Here is a 20,504-nt window from a genome sequence, read left to right on the forward strand (position 1 = left end):
TGTGTGTGTGTGTGCGTGTGTGTGTGTGCGTGTGTACACTGCACAGCCACAATATGCCACAACACCATATGGGTCATTTTATCATCCCTCACGTCTGATTTTTTTATTTATTTTTTTCCCCCTCTTTGCAAATCCGATACTACAATAATTGCTAAGGAGTGTAATTCATGACTAATTGATGCCGCGGTTAATTTATTAAAACTGACTTATCAATATTTCACGCGACTCCTCCATTATTCACGGCAGAACATGTGCTGAAACCTATCTGTGTCAGGCCCATGCAGCGAGGACGGGAAAAGTTTGCGTCGCTTGCGTTGTCCGATGAGTTTTTGTCAGTTGTTTTGCGAGTTTTGCTCAAGAATTTATTGGGATGAATTGTCGCGGGCTTTGGGCGAGCCAGGTGGGGACGGCCCAGCCGGGACGCGCTCTCTGCTGGCCCGCAGGGAGAGCCGACGGGCTCAGCCGGGTTTGAAAACACTCATTGGTGGGAGGACGTGTGGCTTCCTCTTACTGTCTTATTTACGCACAGCGTGAACTCAGGATGAGCAGCGAGCTCGTAGCTCAGACTAAAGGAGGCGGTAGGAACGCTTTCACTGGACTTTTCTTTCTGCGTTTCTTGTGGTGAAGTTGACAGACTGTCGAGGTCCGGCTTTGCTTCAATCCCTCCCTCCGTTCAGGCCGTGCTTCACTGTGAAGTCTGTGGCCACACAGGCCTGTTGCTGTAAACAGATCAATTAATCACTTGATAAATTAAAACAAACTCAATGGTTTGCATGATTTACTGTTTTCTGTCTCTCTTTCTACCAAAAACTGGATGATGAAAGTCTTCAGTCATTTGGTCTCAACTAGCTCCTTGTTTTGAATTCATTTTCTTTGTTGTTTTTTTTTTTTATTTTTTTTTATTTTTGATATTTAAATGTCTTCCAGTTCCAGTGATAACTGCTCATTAGAATTTAAAGTTTATTGATCTTGATGTGTTGTTATGCCATCAACTTCCCATTACTTGAAAATGGTCTGAAAACAACTTTGTTATTGTTTAATTTCTGGGTCGATTTATCGTCCAGAAAAATTTTTGTTATCATGACGGGCCTGGACCATAAGATGCGTTTATTATTTATTATAGTAAATTTATCATAATAATGTTGTTGCCATGATAAATGAAAATCCCCTGAATGTGTCCGCATTTTCAGGATTTTCTCCACTGTTTGTTCAATGAGAGTATCGATAAAAGTCAATAAAGTTGAAAATCTGATTAAATGCAGTCACTGGGCAGCTTAGCGACACAAATCACACTTCTTTATGCGACTGGTGTCCTAAAGAAGCAAAGGGGAATGTTTTTCAAGAGAAATATTTGTGTTTGTGGGGCTGTGATGCTGTCACAACCACACATTTACCTAAAAAAAGACCTAATAATTTGTTCTTATTGTCACTTTTATGGTTTCACAATGGAACAACAGAGTATGATAGTAAAACTTTGAGCCCATATGTCCCACCTCTAGTGCGTTCCAGTAGTAAGCGCCCATCCACTTCCTCTTTCTTTCCCTCCGAATCCCACCTCTCACTTAGTCTCATTCCCACCCTCTGTGAGATTACCGTTGCCACAGCAACGGCCGCATATTGGCTCAGAAATCACCGTGGTTGTGGGTGCCATGGAAACACACTTATGCTTGTGTTTCGCTGCTATCTGAAATGTACACACACACACACACACACACACAAGCTTAAATGTAAGACCTGAATCACCGTGTATCACTTGTTTCTTTTTCTCTCTCTTTTTTTCCCCCTGTAAAGATTAAAGCTGCCGTGGCGTCGAGTCATTTTGTAAATGGCTTATGATTTATGCAGCAGATTCTGTGCACTTTGTACCGGTGCCAGGACTCTACAGGACGGGGCTCTTAGCCGGACACATGGGGCTGCATGAGACGGGAAGATTCGGATCATAAGAGCCCATTGGAAAATATCAATATTTAATACAGGAAGTCGAATTACAGAGACACATTGTACGAGACACCGAGCTACAGACGGACCGATTAGCATTACAAATAATCACTTTACAGTCATGTCCACTCATTTTACTCTCTTTTTTTTCCATATCATCATATGTATCTTGTGCATGGTTTTGATGCAAGGTTACCATGGAAACAGTCACAGGGAAAGTGAGGAGGAGATGGCAGAGTGAGAGATTGAAAGGGTTAAGATGTTTTGCGTGTGTGTGTGAAAGAGATGATTTCACCTGACGTGAAAATTCTCCTACACTCACGGCAACTGTAACCACCGCAAGGCGCAGCGTTCACTCGCAGACGGATCAAATGATCTGGTTTGGCAGAAGCAATAAGGTTTTCTTATTTTCCCTTACAAACCCAGATGTGCACACGCCAAAATGCGAGCTGCTTTGTCTCCACGGGCGCGCCGATGTCCACTGGGCCTGTCGGTAAATGTTTGCCGTGATGAAATTGCCGCTCCGTTGCTTTAAACGACGAGTATAGAATGCAGCGTCCATAAAATAATGGTGTTCATTGCACTGCGCTCTTTTTCTACCTGTAGGAATTCCTAGGAGTCGCACTGTAAGGGCAATAGTAAAATGAAAATCAAGTGAGACATCTTTAAACTGTCTAAAAAGTCACACAACAACACGAATGAGTCCCTGGGCAGTATTTATGTGTCCTAGTTTGGTCAGTTCTAGTTTCCTGTTTTTCTGTATCAAACTGGTCGTTCCTCTGTTTTCATTATCATCATTGGGTTTGTGTTGGCCTGGCTACTCAATAATTTTACTCCAACGGGTCTGGAATCAATATGCTTAATGTTGTGTTTGAGGATCATTATCATCTTGAAAATAATATTTCTAGAATAATTCCTCTTTGGCATAACCTATTCAAGTATTTAGATTATTGTATGCAGTAAATTAGCCTGACTCTATGGTATGAGAAAAGGGGGTGCAATGATTCCAATTTTGTTTTTTTTTTTTATTTCTGAGTTGCTAAATATAGTGACTCAGAAATGGTTGGTTGTGACTGATTATTGTTTCTGCACATGTGCAGTCCTGACCTGGTGGCCAAGTCTGTCAAGCAGCACTTTTTCACGGCAGAGCAAAAGAGGACAGTAGCTGAGTTTCCATTGCTAATGTTGAAAAATCAGTTTTGCAATTGCCGTATTTCCATTAAATAAGAAACGCAGATTAAAATTACACATGAATGTGTTTTTTTCACGCGATAAGTGATTAAAAACCAAGCCGCTCCATAGTCCTCCAACCACTTCCTGTTGCCTACTTCCTGCTACTACTGGTTTTCAGTGGTAGTAATGTCCAGTTGTTGGTCATGTGACTCATGATGCAAAAAAAGTGTTTCCGTTGCAGTTTTGTGAAATAAATCTATTTTTGATGAGGCCGAAAAGCAACCTCATCTTAGCACCCAAACTTTTGATCAAAAAACAAGTTGTTTTTTTGTGTGTGTGTGTGTGTTTTTTTATTTTTATAAATTAGTGTGTGATTTTGTAAATGAGACGAGGGTGGTAAAGAGTCCAGGGTTTTGTAACCTTGAGGAGACGATTGGTAACTTTTAAGAGTCGTTTCAGTTGTGTGAAGTCATTGACTGTCAGATTGGAAATGTTGCTTAACTGAGAGAGCAGTGAACATGAAATACACACGTTTATTCTGTAGAATTTTGGAATTGAAAGAGAAATAAAAATGAGAAGAATATTGTTTGACATTGTCTAAGTATTCCGGTTTTGAGCAAAGATGTATAAGATGTCAAAAAAAAAAAAGACTCTGGCTTTTTAAAAGCAACCACACCATTCAACACGATATACTTACACATCTATTGCAAAGCAATAGATGTGTAAGTATCTAGGACATATGTAAATTGGCGCCGACAACAATGTTTTTCAGCAAGTGATGCTCTGTCCCTCTCCTCCTTGTTTCTCTCTGCAGGTACCTGATGAATGTGACATTTGAGGGGCGCAATCTGTCGTTCAGCGAGGATGGGTACCAGATGCACCCCAAGCTTGTCATTATTCTGCTCAACAAAGAGAGACAGTGGGACCGGGTAAGATGGAGAGAGATGTGGCAACGTCTGGTTGTCTGTTTGCAGCTCAGTTCTCAAATGTCTGGAGGAAAAGCTGTACCTGCTCCATGCTTCTTCTTCTTTTTTTTTATTTTAAGCTACACTTGAAGCTAATTGTTGGCTTACCCATCGGGCGGATTGAGGGGGAGGTCTAGGTATCCGTCTCTCTACGGACCTATTGTGGGATTTTTACTGTTTAAGCATTTAAACGGCGTTAGGCTTCCAAATCGCTGCTCTGATTAGATATCATCAACTCGGTGAAGGTGCCTTTGGACCATTCAATTCAGCAGAAGCCTCTGACTTCGGATGTGCAGAGACTGCTGATCTAGAAGTAAATATTCAACAGTTTAATGCTGCTGTTTATGGGGTTGGTATGTTTAGTTCAACTGTACCTGTGTTTTACTATAAAATAGTGTCACTTTATTTTGAAGAAGCAGAATCAGGTTGACTAAAAACGACATGCAGATGGGATGTAAACAATACATGAATACTTTTTGTATGCTACAGCCTGTGAAGTCCAGTTGTTCACGTCACTTTTAGGTGACTTTATTTTTATTAATTTTTTTTCTGACATTTGCCCTTAGAAAGGAGTTCTGGAAATGATTCAAATCACTTTGGAAAAACAATTACCTAATATCCAGTGTCATGTCAATACTATTGTTAAAATTATAATTGGTATTTTATGTGATACACCAGCTCAGTTATGAAGTGCTAAGAAAATGCCAGATGTTGTGACATTAAAAAAAAACAAAAACAAAATGTTAAATGTGTGCTAATTCATACATTGAAGAGTCGGCTGTTGCTACAATTACAGCAGCAACATTCTATGGAGGGCCAAAAGGGACAAAATTAAACATATAAATCATGAAACCGTTGATTGTCTTTGAGTGCCCTAAAAAGCTCTATACTAGTTTGATGTGTTATCATTATTAAACGTACCATGAAATAAATAAATATTTAAATTTAATATGTGATTGAATTGTGAAAATCCAAGCTTACTAGCCAATGCAGATAAGGAAATGCATATATGTATTTAATTATTTAATGGTTTCTGTTCATAGGGTCACTATAAAATAAGTTAATCAGTAAAACTTGGACGTCAGAACTGAGAGGCGGGGTTACGGGCGGTTCTACCACTGATCTGGTGAACTCCACTAGTCTTTGATTCTTTGAGCCAAATTCGACTTTATCCAATCGTTTCAGGTGAGAAGTGGGGAATACCCTCGACGGGTCGCCAGTCTGTCGCAGTCATTGCAACCAATTGTCTATTAAATAAATTATATAAACATTTATTTCATGGTGCATTTAATTAATGAATTAGCGCTGAATTTATTTTTGACCCTTCTGGCTCCCCGTACATTTTCCTGTATTATAATACTGATAAGTTTGAACTTTAACTTTAAGTTTCAATGCAGATCCTTAAGTGGATTTAGGTTTGGACTTTGACTGGGCCATCCTAACACACAAATATGCCTCTATTTGAACTATTTATGACTCTAACCAGTGCTGAAGAAAAGCTTACCCACAGCATGACGCCACAACCACCGTGTGTTACCATGGCATTGCCCTCTGGTAAACGTTTTAATGTTTTCTCTCTACGGTTGGTTCATTCCTCTCACTCATCACACAGCTCATGTTTCTGCAGTGAACTAAATGACTTCTGAAGGCGATTGGTTGCACCGAGTGTCTCCTGGTGGAAAAGATGGTGGATTACAAATCCACAACATACATCTCTGAAATTTATTTTTGAAAAACATAAAATAAAAAAGAATTGACCAGAATCTGGTTCAAAATCAGTATCAATACTTGAAAATTGATGAGTCATGATGGGTAGGACTGCATTATGAAAGATAGATCTGAAAATAAAACTCCAACATGCTCTTTAGATTTTTCTTTGTAAAATCTGATAGTGTTGCATCATTTATCTTTACACTTTATGATTGTGAACTACCTTGTGTTGCTTTATCAAATCTATAAAAAAAAATATAGAAAAAAAACTAAATGGGTCTAACATGACATGAAAAAGTTAAATGTGAAACTGTAAACTTTGACATAAACTACACAGATATAGTAGTTGTACATCTGCATATCCAATCAGATTAGATGTTACAGCGAAGCTCCGTTTCTTTGGACAGCACCTGATCTTTTGGATGCGCTTCACAAACACTTGGAAAAAGTCTGGAATGTCAACTCGAAACCTTTTTATGAGCATGAAAAACAACAACATTCCTGTCTGCTGAACTTCAGTCCATTCATGGAGACTCTGAGCCTCAGCTCCACAACATATGTTCTGCATCCTCGGGGTTAGAACCTGCAGGCTCGCTGTGTGGTACTTCTGTGTGAAGCGTGCATAATTTCCCCGAGTGTGCGTGGGTTATCTCTGCAGACTCCATTTTCCTCCCACAGCACAAAGACTCGCAGGTTAGGCTTAATTGCTGACTTCAGAATTCCCGTAGGTGTGGATGTGCCTGCCGATAATTGCCTGTCTTTTCAAGTCGACCCTGTGATTGACTGGCAGTCCGTCCGGAGTGCACCGCCCGCCTCTCCAGCTATTATAGATACCCCCCCTACCCCACTTTAGCACAGCAGCAGCTATAGATATTAGGGGGAAGCGGACTAAACAGAGCACCTATTGTTCATAAGCATGGAGGCCTTTGAACTGAAGAAGTGGGATGCTATTAGCAGTAAGGGGAAGAAAAAAAACTTCAGGTAAACTTTGCGCGCTAATTCATCTTGTTTTGAACAAAACCCGGCTTTAAAAATCTGTTTTATGATATGATAATAAACAGAATAAAAAGCGATGGAGTTTGGCAGAGCGGAGAAGCCAGCGGTGTGCATATGGCATCGATAATTCAGCCACCCAAAATGAGCCTGTCGCTGGCCGCCACCTGCCGAGTCAGCACGCATCTGTGTTCGAGATGATCCTGCGCCGTCTGACTCCCTCACCTCTCTCTCTCCCTCTCTCCCCCACTGCTTTCTATTCTCCGTACATCTCTCCGTCTTCTGCCTCTCTAATCTATATTCTGTCCTCTGATCAGAGAACAAGGTGAGTCGTTCCCCTCTGGTCTTCCTCTTCTTTCTCCTCCACCTCAACCTCCCCACTTTATCGCTCATGTTTAATTCCCAACTTGATTTCCAAATTTTCTCGGCTCTCACCCCCCCGACCCCCCTCTCCCGTCTCCGTTGACCTCCGGCTCATTCTTCCCTCTGCCGCCTCTTCAAAGTGGTGCGGTAACGTCCGCTTCCCGTCCCTCCCGTCCCTCCCGTCTTTCTCCTCTCGTTTCTCACACCATTTCGCTCCAGACAGAAAAAAAAAAGGAGCTGCGTTGTGCTCCGGGGATACACAGCCTCGGCCTCATCCTTTCCAGGCCGTGTTGCCAGATTTGTGTTGTATCCTCCCCCCCAGGAGAGCGATGTGTTTGAACACATTTCCATATTTAATGAGTGTGCAAACTGGACTTTACACACTTGACCACAGTTCCCAGCTCTTACAATTAAGCTGTGGCGAATTGTCTGATCCGTTTCTACTTCAATCCCCCTCTGTTCCCCTTGATGAAAGGAGACTGGCACGTCCAGGTAGGATTTTTTTTTTTTTCCCAGAGTGGCATCGGGGGGAAATTGACTAATTGGTGATGCTTGTTCGGTGGAGTAGAGCTCCAGAGGCTGGAGGGCCCTCCAGACGTACAGCTGGACACTCTTCTACTCAAGATCCAGCATTTTGCATTTGAATGAGTTCCATGTTAACTCTCTTACCGCCCTCGTTTACATCAGATTCCACTTTTTATTCAGCAGAAATATCTGTTTTTATAGCTTGTTTTCTTTAAATCTTCCTGTTTTTTTGTGGTTGTTGTTGTGATCTAAATTCTGCCTGACCCTCTGTATCAGCCTCGTCCTTCTGGTTAACCTTGGACTCATTCTCTACCACCAGTCCCAGTCCCGCCCCTCCCTCTCCTGCTCCTCTCTTCTCCTCTCCATATTTAAACAACGCATTTACGCAACACGTTTGGATGCGAGCGCAATCACTCAATGACAGGAGCAGCTCGATGAATTTGTCATTTAAAAGTTGGTTTGTTATAGTTTTCAGATGACAATGTAGGTATTGAGTCGAGAGGAAGTAAAAAGTGCGTTGGAAAAAGTTGCTTGACGTCCAGTGTGAAGTTTTCACGGCGCATACCTGTTTCCTTTGAAATCCTTGTCTGCATTTTTGTTGAAATAACACACTTGTGGTGTTTCCATTAAATAAGAAATGAAACTAAAATCCCAAATAAGCTTCTTCACATGATGAGTCATTAAAAATCATGGCAGCGACAGATGTAAACAGTTACATGACATTTATTCATAACTCAGTCGCTTATCATCCATCAGCCAATCAGAGGGGACGTCGGTGTCTTATTCGACCATTGCAGCGATTTGGGGAAATTGTAGTCAATGATTTTACAGAAGAGTTTTATGAACTTTTTATGAATTGTGCAGTGCTGTGAGTGCTCAGCTACAACTTTGTCCGAAAAAACAGAAACAAATGATCATCCTTCTACTACTTCCTGTCATCTTCTTTGTAGTTTTCACCAGCAGTAACATCCTATTGTTGACCATGTGACTCATGTGATGCGAAAAACGTTTTTTTTTATTGCAGTTTTACAAAATTTTTACAAAATCTTTTTTGAAATAACTGAAAAATCACCACAATCTAGCGCAACAACGTTTTAGCGTAAAACTTGAGGGTTTTTTCCAAGTTGGCTCGTTTCCGTTAAGCAAATTTCTTTTTGTACTTTCAATTTGCATAATTTTATGATCAATGTAAACTCGCCCAGTGACGATATCAGCAGCCTTGTCATCTGCTGGTGTTGCTTTGCTGCGATTCATTTGGTCCATAATCCAAAGGACTCGTGTTTCTCTCTGCTGACAAGCTTAATGGTGATGCTGAATAAATTTTCCAGCAGGACTTGGCATCTGCCCATACCCACAAAGACACCAACGCCTGCTTTAATGGCCACGCCATCACCGTGACTGATGGGTTAACAAAATGGTCGGACCCGAACCCCACACAGAATCCATCAAGTCCTGTCAGGACCGAGATGAGAGACACCAAACCCAATAGTGCTGATTACCTGAAGGTCACTGTTAAAGCAACTTATACTAGACATGTTGCACTCAGATTTTAATGCAGGCATTTTTGCATTAAAATCTTTCCTTTGTGGGTTATTGTGTAAGTTAATGGGTGTGTAATGAATCTTTGCAAAATACGAGTTTCACTTCTTTAATCGAATGACTGAACAGAATTAACTTTTTGATGATATTCTAATTTTTGACATGCACCCGCGCTTCCGCACAATAATTTTCAGAATTGCATTTGCAACTTGAATGCCTTTGGGTTCTGTGGACACATTTACTTCATTGTCTTTGAGTTACTTATATATATATTTTTTTTACTTTTCAATATCTTCGTTTTCTTCCTTCCTTTTGTTCCGTTTCTCACCGTTGTGATGATCCGGTTATTATTTCCCCGGCTTAACCCGCCATCTTTGTCTCCTTTTCATTGATTTGGCCTCTTCACTTTGCCCGCTTGAATCAGATACGGTCCATTGTTCCATTTGGTCAATCGTTTCAATTATTCAACAGGAGAATCTGACCCGACACCGCAAGGCAACCAGATGCACCACATTGTTTGTCTAAGCTGCCGGGTTAAGAAACCAAAAAAAGTTGTGTTTTCTCGTCTCTTTTTGCCAACTTTCAGTAAGGATGAAGTATCATTCTTTAGATTCTTTTCACCCAATATAACCTGTGTATTACACGGGCAGATGGCCCACCTGCAATAAAATGCAGGACGCTCAACATGAGGCTTTAAAATCCCAACTGGGTGAAGATGTTTTTGCTGTAAGGCATACATACTCCATATTCCTCTTTGATGATATGCCTCAGAACTGTTTGTAGCTCCAGAGCAGCCGTTATTTTTTTATGGACTGAAGCTACTGTAGTGTGAAATGCGATCTGATTTCATTTTTAACTTTGATTCCTGCCAGGTGAGGCGTTGAATGCTTATAAGGACAATCGTCCACAGCGGAGCCGGTGGGGGGAAAAAAACACTAAAGAAAAAAATAAAACAACAATAATAAAAGAATAAATGTTTCATTTCATCTGAGCAGAGCCACAATCGTTACAGGAACAACATAAAGCAGAGCGTAACTGAAAACAATGCATGGGTTTTTGACAAAATTAAATCTTTTAAAAGCCTTTTCTTGTATTTGTTTTCATTTCTTTTACTTTAACAGCATTAAGCACACTCCAGTACTCTTATTAGCCACTCAAATATCACCTAAAAAGTGACAAATTGTTCATGCATGTTTGAGAAATCCTTTAATCTCCCGTGGCAACCATTCTGGGCACAGAAAAAGAACGATGTAACCAAACACTGCCTTTTCTCAGAGTCTACTGAGGTCATCATATGAGCTACTTCTCAGTGAAACGGTGGTAAACACTTTGTTAAAGGGTTAATAGAGGAAAGTTGCTGATAGGACTTCCTGAAGGCGGAGTTTCAGATAAAGCAGGAGCTTCTTAAAGAGACAGTTTCAAAGTGCTAAATTGCAAAGTCAAAAAATTTTTTTAAGCTATGTTTGATGTATGTAGTAATTTTATAATAACTGAAAGTATCGTAGTCAGTTAAATGTGCTACAAAATAGCACAATGTGCCTGGAGTATACGTAATACTTCCCCTTTAAGGCGCATGAATGCCTGTGGATGGCACTCCATGTGAGAAAAACAGATGTCTTGAAGGTGAAACACTGTTGAGTTTGTTTTTTGCACGTCTCTGCAGGTGGGTAAATGGGAGAACGGCTCCTTGTCCATGAAGTACCACGTGTGGCCTCGCTACGAGCTGTACGGAGGGGCGGCGACCAGGGAGGACGACCATCTGTCCATCGTGACGCTGGAAGAGGCCCCGTTCGTCATCGTGGAAGACGTGGACCCGCTGAGTGGGACCTGCATGAGGAATACCGTCCCCTGCAGAAAGCAGATCAAAACGCTGTGAGTCTGTGATCCAACATGGACCAAATCATGTTTAACAGAGTCGAGATTAACAAAGCGTGACGTGTTTATCTTCACACATGTTGCTACGGATTGTTGCGTTTTTTTGTTTTTTTTTTCCTTCTTCTTCTTCAGCCCATCTGTCACAGTAGCTGAAACTGACCGTAGCAAAAGCGGCATCCACAACAAATAACAAAAAACACAAAAACTGGCAGCCGAGTCAATTATAGAGGATTCTCCCGGTTGCTTTACAGCACCGGAGGTAGAATAATTTCACACTTCGACAGTGAGAGAACGACAAAGCCAGAAACGCAAAACAGCATTCATGAGTGAAATCACCAATTCAGACAGATGAATGTTTTGGGATTAAACACTGTTTATCTCTCTGTTTATGCAGCAATCAGACCAAGGAGGCGGGGATCTACATCAAGCGTTGCTGTAAGGGCTTCTGCATCGACATCCTGAAGAAGATCGCCAAGTCGGTCAAGTTTACGTACGACCTGTACCTGGTCACGAACGGGAAGCATGGCAAAAAGATCAACGGGACCTGGAACGGCATGGTGGGAGAGGTGAGGGGAACAGTCTATAAGTTTTATGACCCCCCTCACCGTCGCTTATTTCTGTTTACTCTGCTTGTTGTTGCTCTGGCTTTCCACTTCCAGTGTTTAAACAGCGCAGATCCAACTGATTTCACAGGTCAACAAATTCAAGTCTGCCGTATCCCTGAAAACCGTACCGCCATGTCATTTATCATTTGTTGTGCGAAACTTGTGAATGAAGATTGCACCTAATTCACAGTTTGTGACACTGTTAATAACGTTACTGAGGTTTTATGGCGTTGTGAGAACCTGTGCGGTCAGAGTTTGTGCTGCTGTGCTGTGTTTGGCTCCGTGTCAAGTGAAGACAGGAGGAGAGCTATGAAATGTTTGAGGTCAGCACGGAAAATGCTCCATTACCAAACAGCCTTCGGTACACAGAGATCTGAAGTCAATTTTAGTCAGTAAATAATTGCAAAAACAACAAATGATACAAAGTGGGGGGGGGAATGTAGTCGTCATTTGAGTCCAAACTTTAGCTGTTTTCCATTAGTGCCCTTGATTTAATGCATTTCTGCAACTCTCCTTTAAATTTATATTTAAGCAATTGCTCTATGTTTGGTTGGGTTTCTGTCAAGACTAAATTAATCTCTATATATTTTGATCTGTAATTGACCTAATACCAAACCTCTATGCCCAGTATGTGAATCATTTTCCAGTCCAATTCAAAGTTTATTCCTGCCAAGTATTTAAAAAAAGGTCTTTAAATGTCACTTGTCAGGTGGAGAACGTATAGAAGAATTGTACTTTTATTCTGCTGGCAAGTGTTAAAGTGACCTTTCTGTCTTTAAAAATGTTTCAGTCTCCACTACTTGACAGTACTGGATTAACTTCACTTCCTCTTTAGGAATTAAAGAGGAAAATAAACTACTTCATTAACTACCTGAACAGAGTCTATTTCTTATTTAAAATGTTATAGCTACGTTCATAGTTCCATTCAGATTTTGGGGTTTTTAGATCAAAAACCTTGGCCCTTGCCAAACTACCTGTGTCGTGTTTTTCATCATCTTGTTTTCAGTCTGCCGAAACCAATCACTTTGGTGTTGACAACATTTCTAAAAACTATTGGTTCCATGTCAAGGTTACTGTCTGTAAGTCTGGAGGTGCCAGCTGTGTTTCTGTTGACTGATCTTGGCGTTTTGTTAATGAGGGAAGCGGTAAGCCAATCGATTGTACCCTAAAGGTCATCCGTTGGAAACATGCTGAGTGGCTCAATGTCTGAACATTTACACGAAAGACCTTCACAAGTCACGGACATCATGCGTCTACCCCCACCCGATTAGGACTATTTCTATTCAATTTGCATTAAAACCAACCCATTTAATGTCTCACGTAGAGCCATTATTGTCATCCTGCCAGCGTCTTTAGTGGGTACCGAGCTGTAAATGTGGTCACCTGAAATAAACCCTGTCAGCCAGACTAAAAGCACGGTAATGCGTCCTGTTCCACAGAGGAGCAGTCATTAGGAAGACAAAGAGCTGCGTTCAAGAACCTCTCTAACTCACGGACACATACACGCACACAGACAAAAACATTTATAAAAGATTAAAGAAGACTCAAGAGGAATTTCTCTCTCTCTGTTATCTATTTATCTACCTATTAGTGTAGCTAGCTAGTTACCATTTCAATAAGCTAGCTATGTAGTTATCTATTTATCTAGCTAGATATGTAGCTGTCTAGATAGATATAAAGCAATATAGCTAGCTGGTTAGCTAGCTAGATATCTACTTAGTAAGCTAGCTATGTAATTATCTAGCTAGATATCTAACTATGTAGATGGCTATCTAGCTACATAGTTTGTAGATAGCTACTCAGCTAGCTCTGTAGCTAGCTGAGTAGCTGTGTATGTAGATAACTATCTAACTAGCTATGTAGCTATAGATGTAGCTAGCTACATACGTGTTACAATATATACCACAGAAAAGGCTGTACCAAATTTTTTTGGTTCAGTCCTTTCAGTTACAGACACGTCACATAGATGCCATGTTCTTTTAATTCAGTACACATGTGGACCATCCGTGTACAAAAGTAAAGCAATTATATACTCACCTTGCAACTAAAATGGACCAAAACAACCCAGAACCTGCAGCCACATAGCGATTATGATTAAAATAAAGGTGGACTGAGCCAAGGCTTTAGACAGTTTGAGTCTGATGGCTGAAAAACAAAGCAGGTTTTGGAACGAATAAAGCTGCTTTAGATCGTGATTCTGAAATGGTCCAGATCTTAAACCTTTTCATATAAACTGCCAAGAAAAGTGGAGTCGTATCCAGCCAGAGCATTCCCACATTCTTGTTAATGCCTACAAAAATGATGTAGTGTTTGTGTTTTTTTTCTTCATATTGCTAAGAAACATTTGTGGAATATTATTATTATATACTTTACAGTTTAGGGAAATTCGACAATAAATTCCTTCATGACATGCTTTCTAAGAATCTCTGAATCTCTGGGTAGAGACTTTCAGATCTGTTATTAATAAATATGCTTTATGGTGTTGTTGACAACATATTTCTGTCTACCTTCTCTTCCAACGCTCCCAAAACAAGAGGATGTGTCAAACTGTCAATGGGCTGAATTACAGACTGACAGAGATGCTGAGCAGATCTCTCGATGCTTTTACCACTCGTCAGATTTCAAAAGATGAGAAACAAATAAAAAAAAAAAAAGAGAAAATCATCAAATACTTTGAGAGGCCCCACACCTTTTCCTGACTTTGTTGTGGCCAGAATCTGTTTTCATGAGCTGCACCGACTCGTGCTCCAAACCCATAATATTAGAGACAATACACTTTGAATTTCGCCTCGCTGAGAGTCGCAGAAGACACTGGTCAACACGCGCACACAAACTGAGACACACAAACGCACGCAGATCCTCGCTCAATCATTCTCAATAACACCCACATGGGTCACTTTCATAACACGGAGAGAACAAGTCGTAGGAGGGAGATGGAGAGAGCGAATGGTGAGAGGGGAAGTGAGCACACTGCTGGATCCACTCGTTCGCCTCCCCAGGGAGATATTTGCACATACAGGCGCACGCGCACAGGTTCCGATGCGCATTTAGATCCGTACTTGCATACTCTCTGAATAAATATGACTGAAAACTTACAAACGCACACAAACAGCGGAATGGCAGATAATCTGCAAGGCAGACTTGTCACATTTTCCCCTGCCTGAAAAGGTCCACTTCACAGGTAGACGAACAAAGCTTCGCTCACGTCTCTTTCTCTTTTTCCCTTTATGACTCACACGGAAATGCACGGCGTTGAAGCGCACAGCAGAGCTTTGACTCACACAGTCTCACACACACACCTTATTAACTCAGGGAGACAATCTCGTCCCACTTTACCCAAATGCTTTAAGGCTATGAAATTTGGGTCTAAATATACCACCTGTGCAGGAGAACTGAAGGGAGTTAGGCAGGTAGCGAGAGGCACTGAACCGGCTATTTCCAGCAGCCATGACCCACTGTGGTAACCCACTTTCTTCTCTCTCCTTCTGTCTTTCTCCCTCTTTCTGTGGCCTGGTGAGCATCACGAGTGTCCACTCCGGAGCGCTGCGAGGAAAGTAGTTTTGCCTCCTGTCGCTACACGCCATGCTGCATCTTTGTCTCCAGCGTCTCCAGTTTTAGGCCTCACTTTCCGTGTATTAATAACTTTTTTCCCCTGCTGAAGTATGCCGTTACACTCTCTTACTATAGTCTTCATTTCAACAGGTTATGACATCTAACACAGTGATTTCATCACCTTTTGGCCTAATGCAAGTTCATGTTGGGGGGGGAAAGAAAACGATCTGCATCCACATTTACAACATGGTTTCATCATAAAACAGCAAAGAGAAGCTCCTCTCTGATGATTTATGAGGCAACGCAAACAAGTCGGTGATGTCCTACTCACACAAACTTTGAAAAATCAAGCCGGCATTGTGGAAACAAACTCCTCAGAATGGATGTAAAGTGTCACACATAAAAGAAACGACAGGCATTGATTTCCCCATCAATGGTGATGAAAATGTATCAGTTTGGTTCACTGGAAGAACTACCGTAGGTTGAAGTTCCCCAGTCTGTTCAGATGAACCCGTCCAATGTGTGTTAATGGCAAGAGATTGTGTTTGTGAAGTCCTGCTGGGCTCGGGCCTCAAATATGCCGACCATCTGCTTTCAAAGACTGTAACTGTAGCTTCGTCCCACCATAAAGCCATGATGCTAGAACATCCTAGCACAAGTCATTGTACAAAGAGACACGCAAAGGGGAAAAAAAGGCAAAGGTAAACAGGCTCGTCTATCTTTGACGAGCGACATCAACCCACTGGCTTTTGAGTGCACAAACATTCAAACAGTAACATCTCCAGCCTTGCGTTTGCCTTTCTTGGATAATTAATTAGTAGTGGTGAAACTATACAATCAGCTAACCACACGACACAACACAACACACAACCCTGAATTCATGAGACTTTTAGCACAGCTGTTTGAAAAAAGAAAAATCCCCACTTTGTGTTTCTACAAATATAATTAAGGTTTCACAAATCATGTTTATAAAGACTCTGTAAACACAGTAGGATTAATTGCAATAGAGCTCTAAAAAAATCAGTTTTTATTACATTTTGTGTTTTCATGGCATGACGAAAAATTACTTACACCATTTGTCAATAATCAATTGAAAAATCTTACTGGTATTACAGCAGTCCATTGGTGTTTTGACAGTTTATCTCTGGCAACAAGCTCCAACTCTTTGAGGTTAGAAGGTTTCCCTAAATTTTTGTTCAACAGATTGTTGATCAGATTCCAGTTGAGACTTTGACTAGGCCAGTCTAACACGTTAAGGTCACTTCCCATCAGGGACTCTTAAGATTCCCCGCAGAATTTATTTTTCTTTTATTTACTGCACTTTCTTGACTTAATACTGCTCTGGTAGTGGTTTCATTTCCACTGTTTGCTTAAGCAATGGACATTTTTTTTCTCTTTCCCAGGTTGTGCTAAAAAATGCCCACATGGCCGTCGGATCCCTAACCATCAACGAGGAGAGGTCAGAGGTCATAGATTTTTCTGTTCCCTTCATCGAAACCGGAATTAGCGTCATGGTCTCCCGCAGTAACGGCACTGTTTCACCCTCCGCATTTCTAGGTGAGTAGCAATGATCAGCCGCCATCTTTAAAAGACGAATAAAACCCCTCCAGTCATCGCGTAAATCTAGAGCAGGGGTCTCCGGTGTTGACCCTCCAGGCCTGGTGTCCTGATTGTTTCATGTTTTCCTGGCTCAACCCACCTGAATCAAATAAGTGGTTCATTACCAGGCGTATGCAGAGCTCGATGACATGCTGAGGAAGTAATTACACCATTTGAAAAGGCTCGATCGGTTGATGGACACATCAGAAACACGCAGTGCACTGGCCATCGACAACCAGGATGTGCAACCGATGCTCAAAATAGATGCAGGATATGGAAAGGTTGTTACCGATGTGCAAAAGTAAATATAAAAGCAACTTTCTTTATCCCAGAATGCAACTGGCAGGACTTTGTACTTGCTGGGCAGCAATTTTAGATGCTTTGTTTAAGTTAGATGAGATTCATTTGACTATCCTACCTGGCTTCCGGTAAATATTAAAAATGTATTCAGTCACTTAGTGAGGTGCGGTAGCTGATGAATACACAGCAGATCTTTGCTTCTCTACATTATCTAATAGTTAACACTTACGTTTGATAGTTTATATCCATATTACCCTCTTTACAGTCTATGAACTTACCAAATTCGCCATAATTCAGCCGTGTTCTGATTGTTGGAAATTTGGAAAAGTCTCTTTTAAAGATAAGATAATCATGACGCTTATCTGCTCTTGCTACACCATTATAGGAGAAGTTAAAATCATTATGTTATTAAATACTAAAATGACAATGTGTGTTGCAAATTACCAAAGTTTTTCTCGTTCCTTTTATTCTTTTGCATCATCATAATGTCTCTGTGAGAGTCAATATAACTGGCCAAATATATTACTGACATGAATGCATATAAATATAACATACCAAGTATTACGTTCAAGGATGCGATTGCCATGATTATGTTTCACACATTGATGTTGCAATTTGATTTTTCCCTCATATGTTATATTACATTGTAATAAACCCACAACTCAGGCATGAACTAGGTCACTGTCAATCAATCAATGAAGTTTATTTGTATGGTACATTTCAGCAACAAGGCAGTTCAAAGTCCTGTACATCAAAAAATGTCAAAATAAAAAGTCATAAAAACATGATACAGTCACCAGTTTAAGAAACCAGAAGCAAAAATTAAATTTTGTCAAATGCCATCTTCAAAATCATCAATACTCATCAAATATGCTGGTCAATTTTTCATTTATTACGGTTCAAGTGCCGCTCTACACAGCTGGACCTTTAGCCCGGATTTAAAGGAACTCAGTGTTTCAGCTGCTTTGCAGTTTTCTGGAAGTTTGTTCCAGATTTGTGGTGGGTAGAAGCTGAATGCGTTTCCTCCATGTTTGGTTCTGAGTGGCCCATCTGGCTCGTTTGGTTCCGTTATTTCTGTGAAAGTCTTCGGACCGCTCTTTGGTTCATTCAGAACAAAAGGCTCTTTTAATTAGACGTTGTCCTCTTGAGTGAGTTTAGCAGCTGTTTTAGTTAGATCTAAGTGTTTTTGTTTACTTCTCCTCCTTCATGAATTGAAGGAATTAAAAGTGATTTAGCAGGTGGAAATGCATTAAAATAAGTTTCAGTAAACTTTCCCTGACAAGGTGTTCTGAGCTGCATGATAATTCAGCTAACTGCTTATTTTTTTCTCTTTCTCTTTGCCCTCTTATGTTTTCCCACTCCTACTCAATTTCTCTGACGCTCCCTTCCTCTTTTCAATATGACATCCTGCATTTGCATATCTCTGTCTCTCTTGCTTCATTTTCTCTTTCTCTCTGCTGCCCTTGCTCAAGGGAAACTCTTCCTCCCTCCTCATGTTCCTCCTTTCTTCACCACCTCCCGCCTCCTTACGACTCCTTTCTGAAATATTCTTTCTGCTGCATCTCTTTCCAACCGTGCTTCCTTCTTTTATCAATCCCTCGTCTTCCTCGTTCGTCTTCCTCGTCCTCTGCACCCTTTCAGAGCCCTTTAGTGCAGATGTGTGGGTGATGATGTTCGTGATGCTGCTGCTGGTGTCAGCGGTGGCTGTGTTCGTGTTCGAGTACATCAGCCCTGTGGGCTACAACCGCTGTCTGGCTGATGGCAGAGGTGAGAGTTCCCAACTCACCACACACACACACACACACACGCACACGCACGCACACACTTAACCATAGCCGGCCCAAGGCATATATGCAAGTTAAGCGGCTGCTTAGGGCCTCCACACCACCAGGGGTCCCCAAGAGCATTAACCTAACAGGAGAAAAAAAATATGCATATAGATATTTCAAATAACATTGAATAATGCAAACTAAATGGAATTACACATGGCCAAATGATTTCTACAGACACGTTGCATGTTTTTGTTTACATCCGGACATTTTGCACACACACACAGTGCAGGAGGGCAAAAAGACGATTCTTTTACCTCCCATCCGTAGCCGCACTGTCGCGGTAGAACAAGTTTGTCAACTAAATTAAACCTGGAGATGTAGGTGTTATTCATGTAGTGCAGTACAGCAACAGAACAACAACCACTCACATTCTCGCTCTCTGTGTTTGCTACGCTACGCACAGACTTGCTACCATAGCAACTGACAACGCCACTAAAGCATCAGGATCCAACACCAAAAAACGCAAACATTTCCCACACAACGAACAGAACATTGATGTTTATGTTGCAATTATTAAGAAGTGATCGCTACCGCTGCTAATAGCTAATAACTACCACACCAGTGGTTGATTAGCTAATTGAAACATCTGCTCCACTGATGATCTGTTAGAGTTGGTGTGAAGGCCAGTTTTTTATTTTTTTTACTGAAACAAAACATGCCAAATTCTGCAGCAAATCTGCATGTTACAGTTGTCAATGTCAAGTTAGCGTAACTGACCTACTTCCCTCTTTTCCTCTTCCTTGCTATTTATTTTAGATAAATTCCCCTTCACCCCTGATTACTAGAAAGACATTAACACTGTTACTTCCATCACATCGTTTTCATGATATTCTCCTGAATTAACACATATCAGTTTTGAGAATGCTATTCAGCCCTAGTAATTGGTATTTTAAAAACTTAATAAACTTGCCTCATTCAAAAGGGTTGTATAGACTTTGTGGCTCCAGGCAAAATGTATTTAGCAGGAGAGAAGGTAAAAATAGTCTCTTTGGATGGTGGAGCGTACAGACCTCTGGTCTAGACGTAATCCAATTGAGAAATCTGTGATAATACGTTAAAATTGACGTTCCCTGTTCACTCAGACTGAGCATGAAGAAGAAAAGAGGATAAAGTATTATCTAGACGTATAAGACTGGCAGAGACGTACCTCAAATGACCTGCAGCTGTAACTGAATCAGAAGTGTGAACTTAGGGAATTCAGATTTTAGGCCTCTGCAGAGATTGACTGTTTGGTTTCCCAGTCCTTTCTGAGTTTTTGCAAGTTTCCTAAAAAAACAAACAAACATGCTAACATTTAATTCGAGATGAAAATAGTTAAAAAAACAAAAACAAAAAAAAAACCCAGAAATTTGGAGTGAATGTAGAGAAAATGACAGTCGGTACGTTGGTCCATTAAACAAAGAGGCTTAGATGAGTAATGCTCCAACTAGCCATTTTCTCCCAGCGATAGTACAGATGCTTCGGAGACGATGTTCCTCTTCTCTGCAACAACACAAACGCAAACTGTGTGTGTGTGTGTGTGGGAGTGTGTGTGT

General features: G+C 40.9%; 1 protein-coding gene across 1 annotated transcript in view; it reads left to right on the forward strand.

The window, feature by feature from the left end:
• Positions 1 to 3,893: 3,893 nt before the first annotated feature.
• Positions 3,894 to 20,504, forward strand: part of LOC107837107 (glutamate receptor ionotropic, NMDA 2B-like) — a gene marked incomplete at its 5' end in the record, with an annotated part of 41,045 nt that continues 24,434 nt past the window's right edge. The window contains 5 exons of the mRNA XM_016675441.1: positions 3,894 to 4,040; positions 10,870 to 11,078; positions 11,476 to 11,647; positions 16,642 to 16,795; positions 18,779 to 18,904. Of these exons, the coding sequence (XP_016530927.1) occupies positions 3,894 to 4,040; positions 10,870 to 11,078; positions 11,476 to 11,647; positions 16,642 to 16,795; positions 18,779 to 18,904 (808 nt within the window). The remainder of the gene's footprint in view (positions 4,041 to 10,869; positions 11,079 to 11,475; positions 11,648 to 16,641; positions 16,796 to 18,778; positions 18,905 to 20,504) is intronic.

This window comes from Poecilia formosa, unplaced genomic scaffold (genome assembly GCF_000485575.1).
Source record: "Poecilia formosa unplaced genomic scaffold, Poecilia_formosa-5.1.2 Scaffold114, whole genome shotgun sequence".
NCBI lineage: Eukaryota > Metazoa > Chordata > Actinopteri > Cyprinodontiformes > Poeciliidae > Poecilia > Poecilia formosa.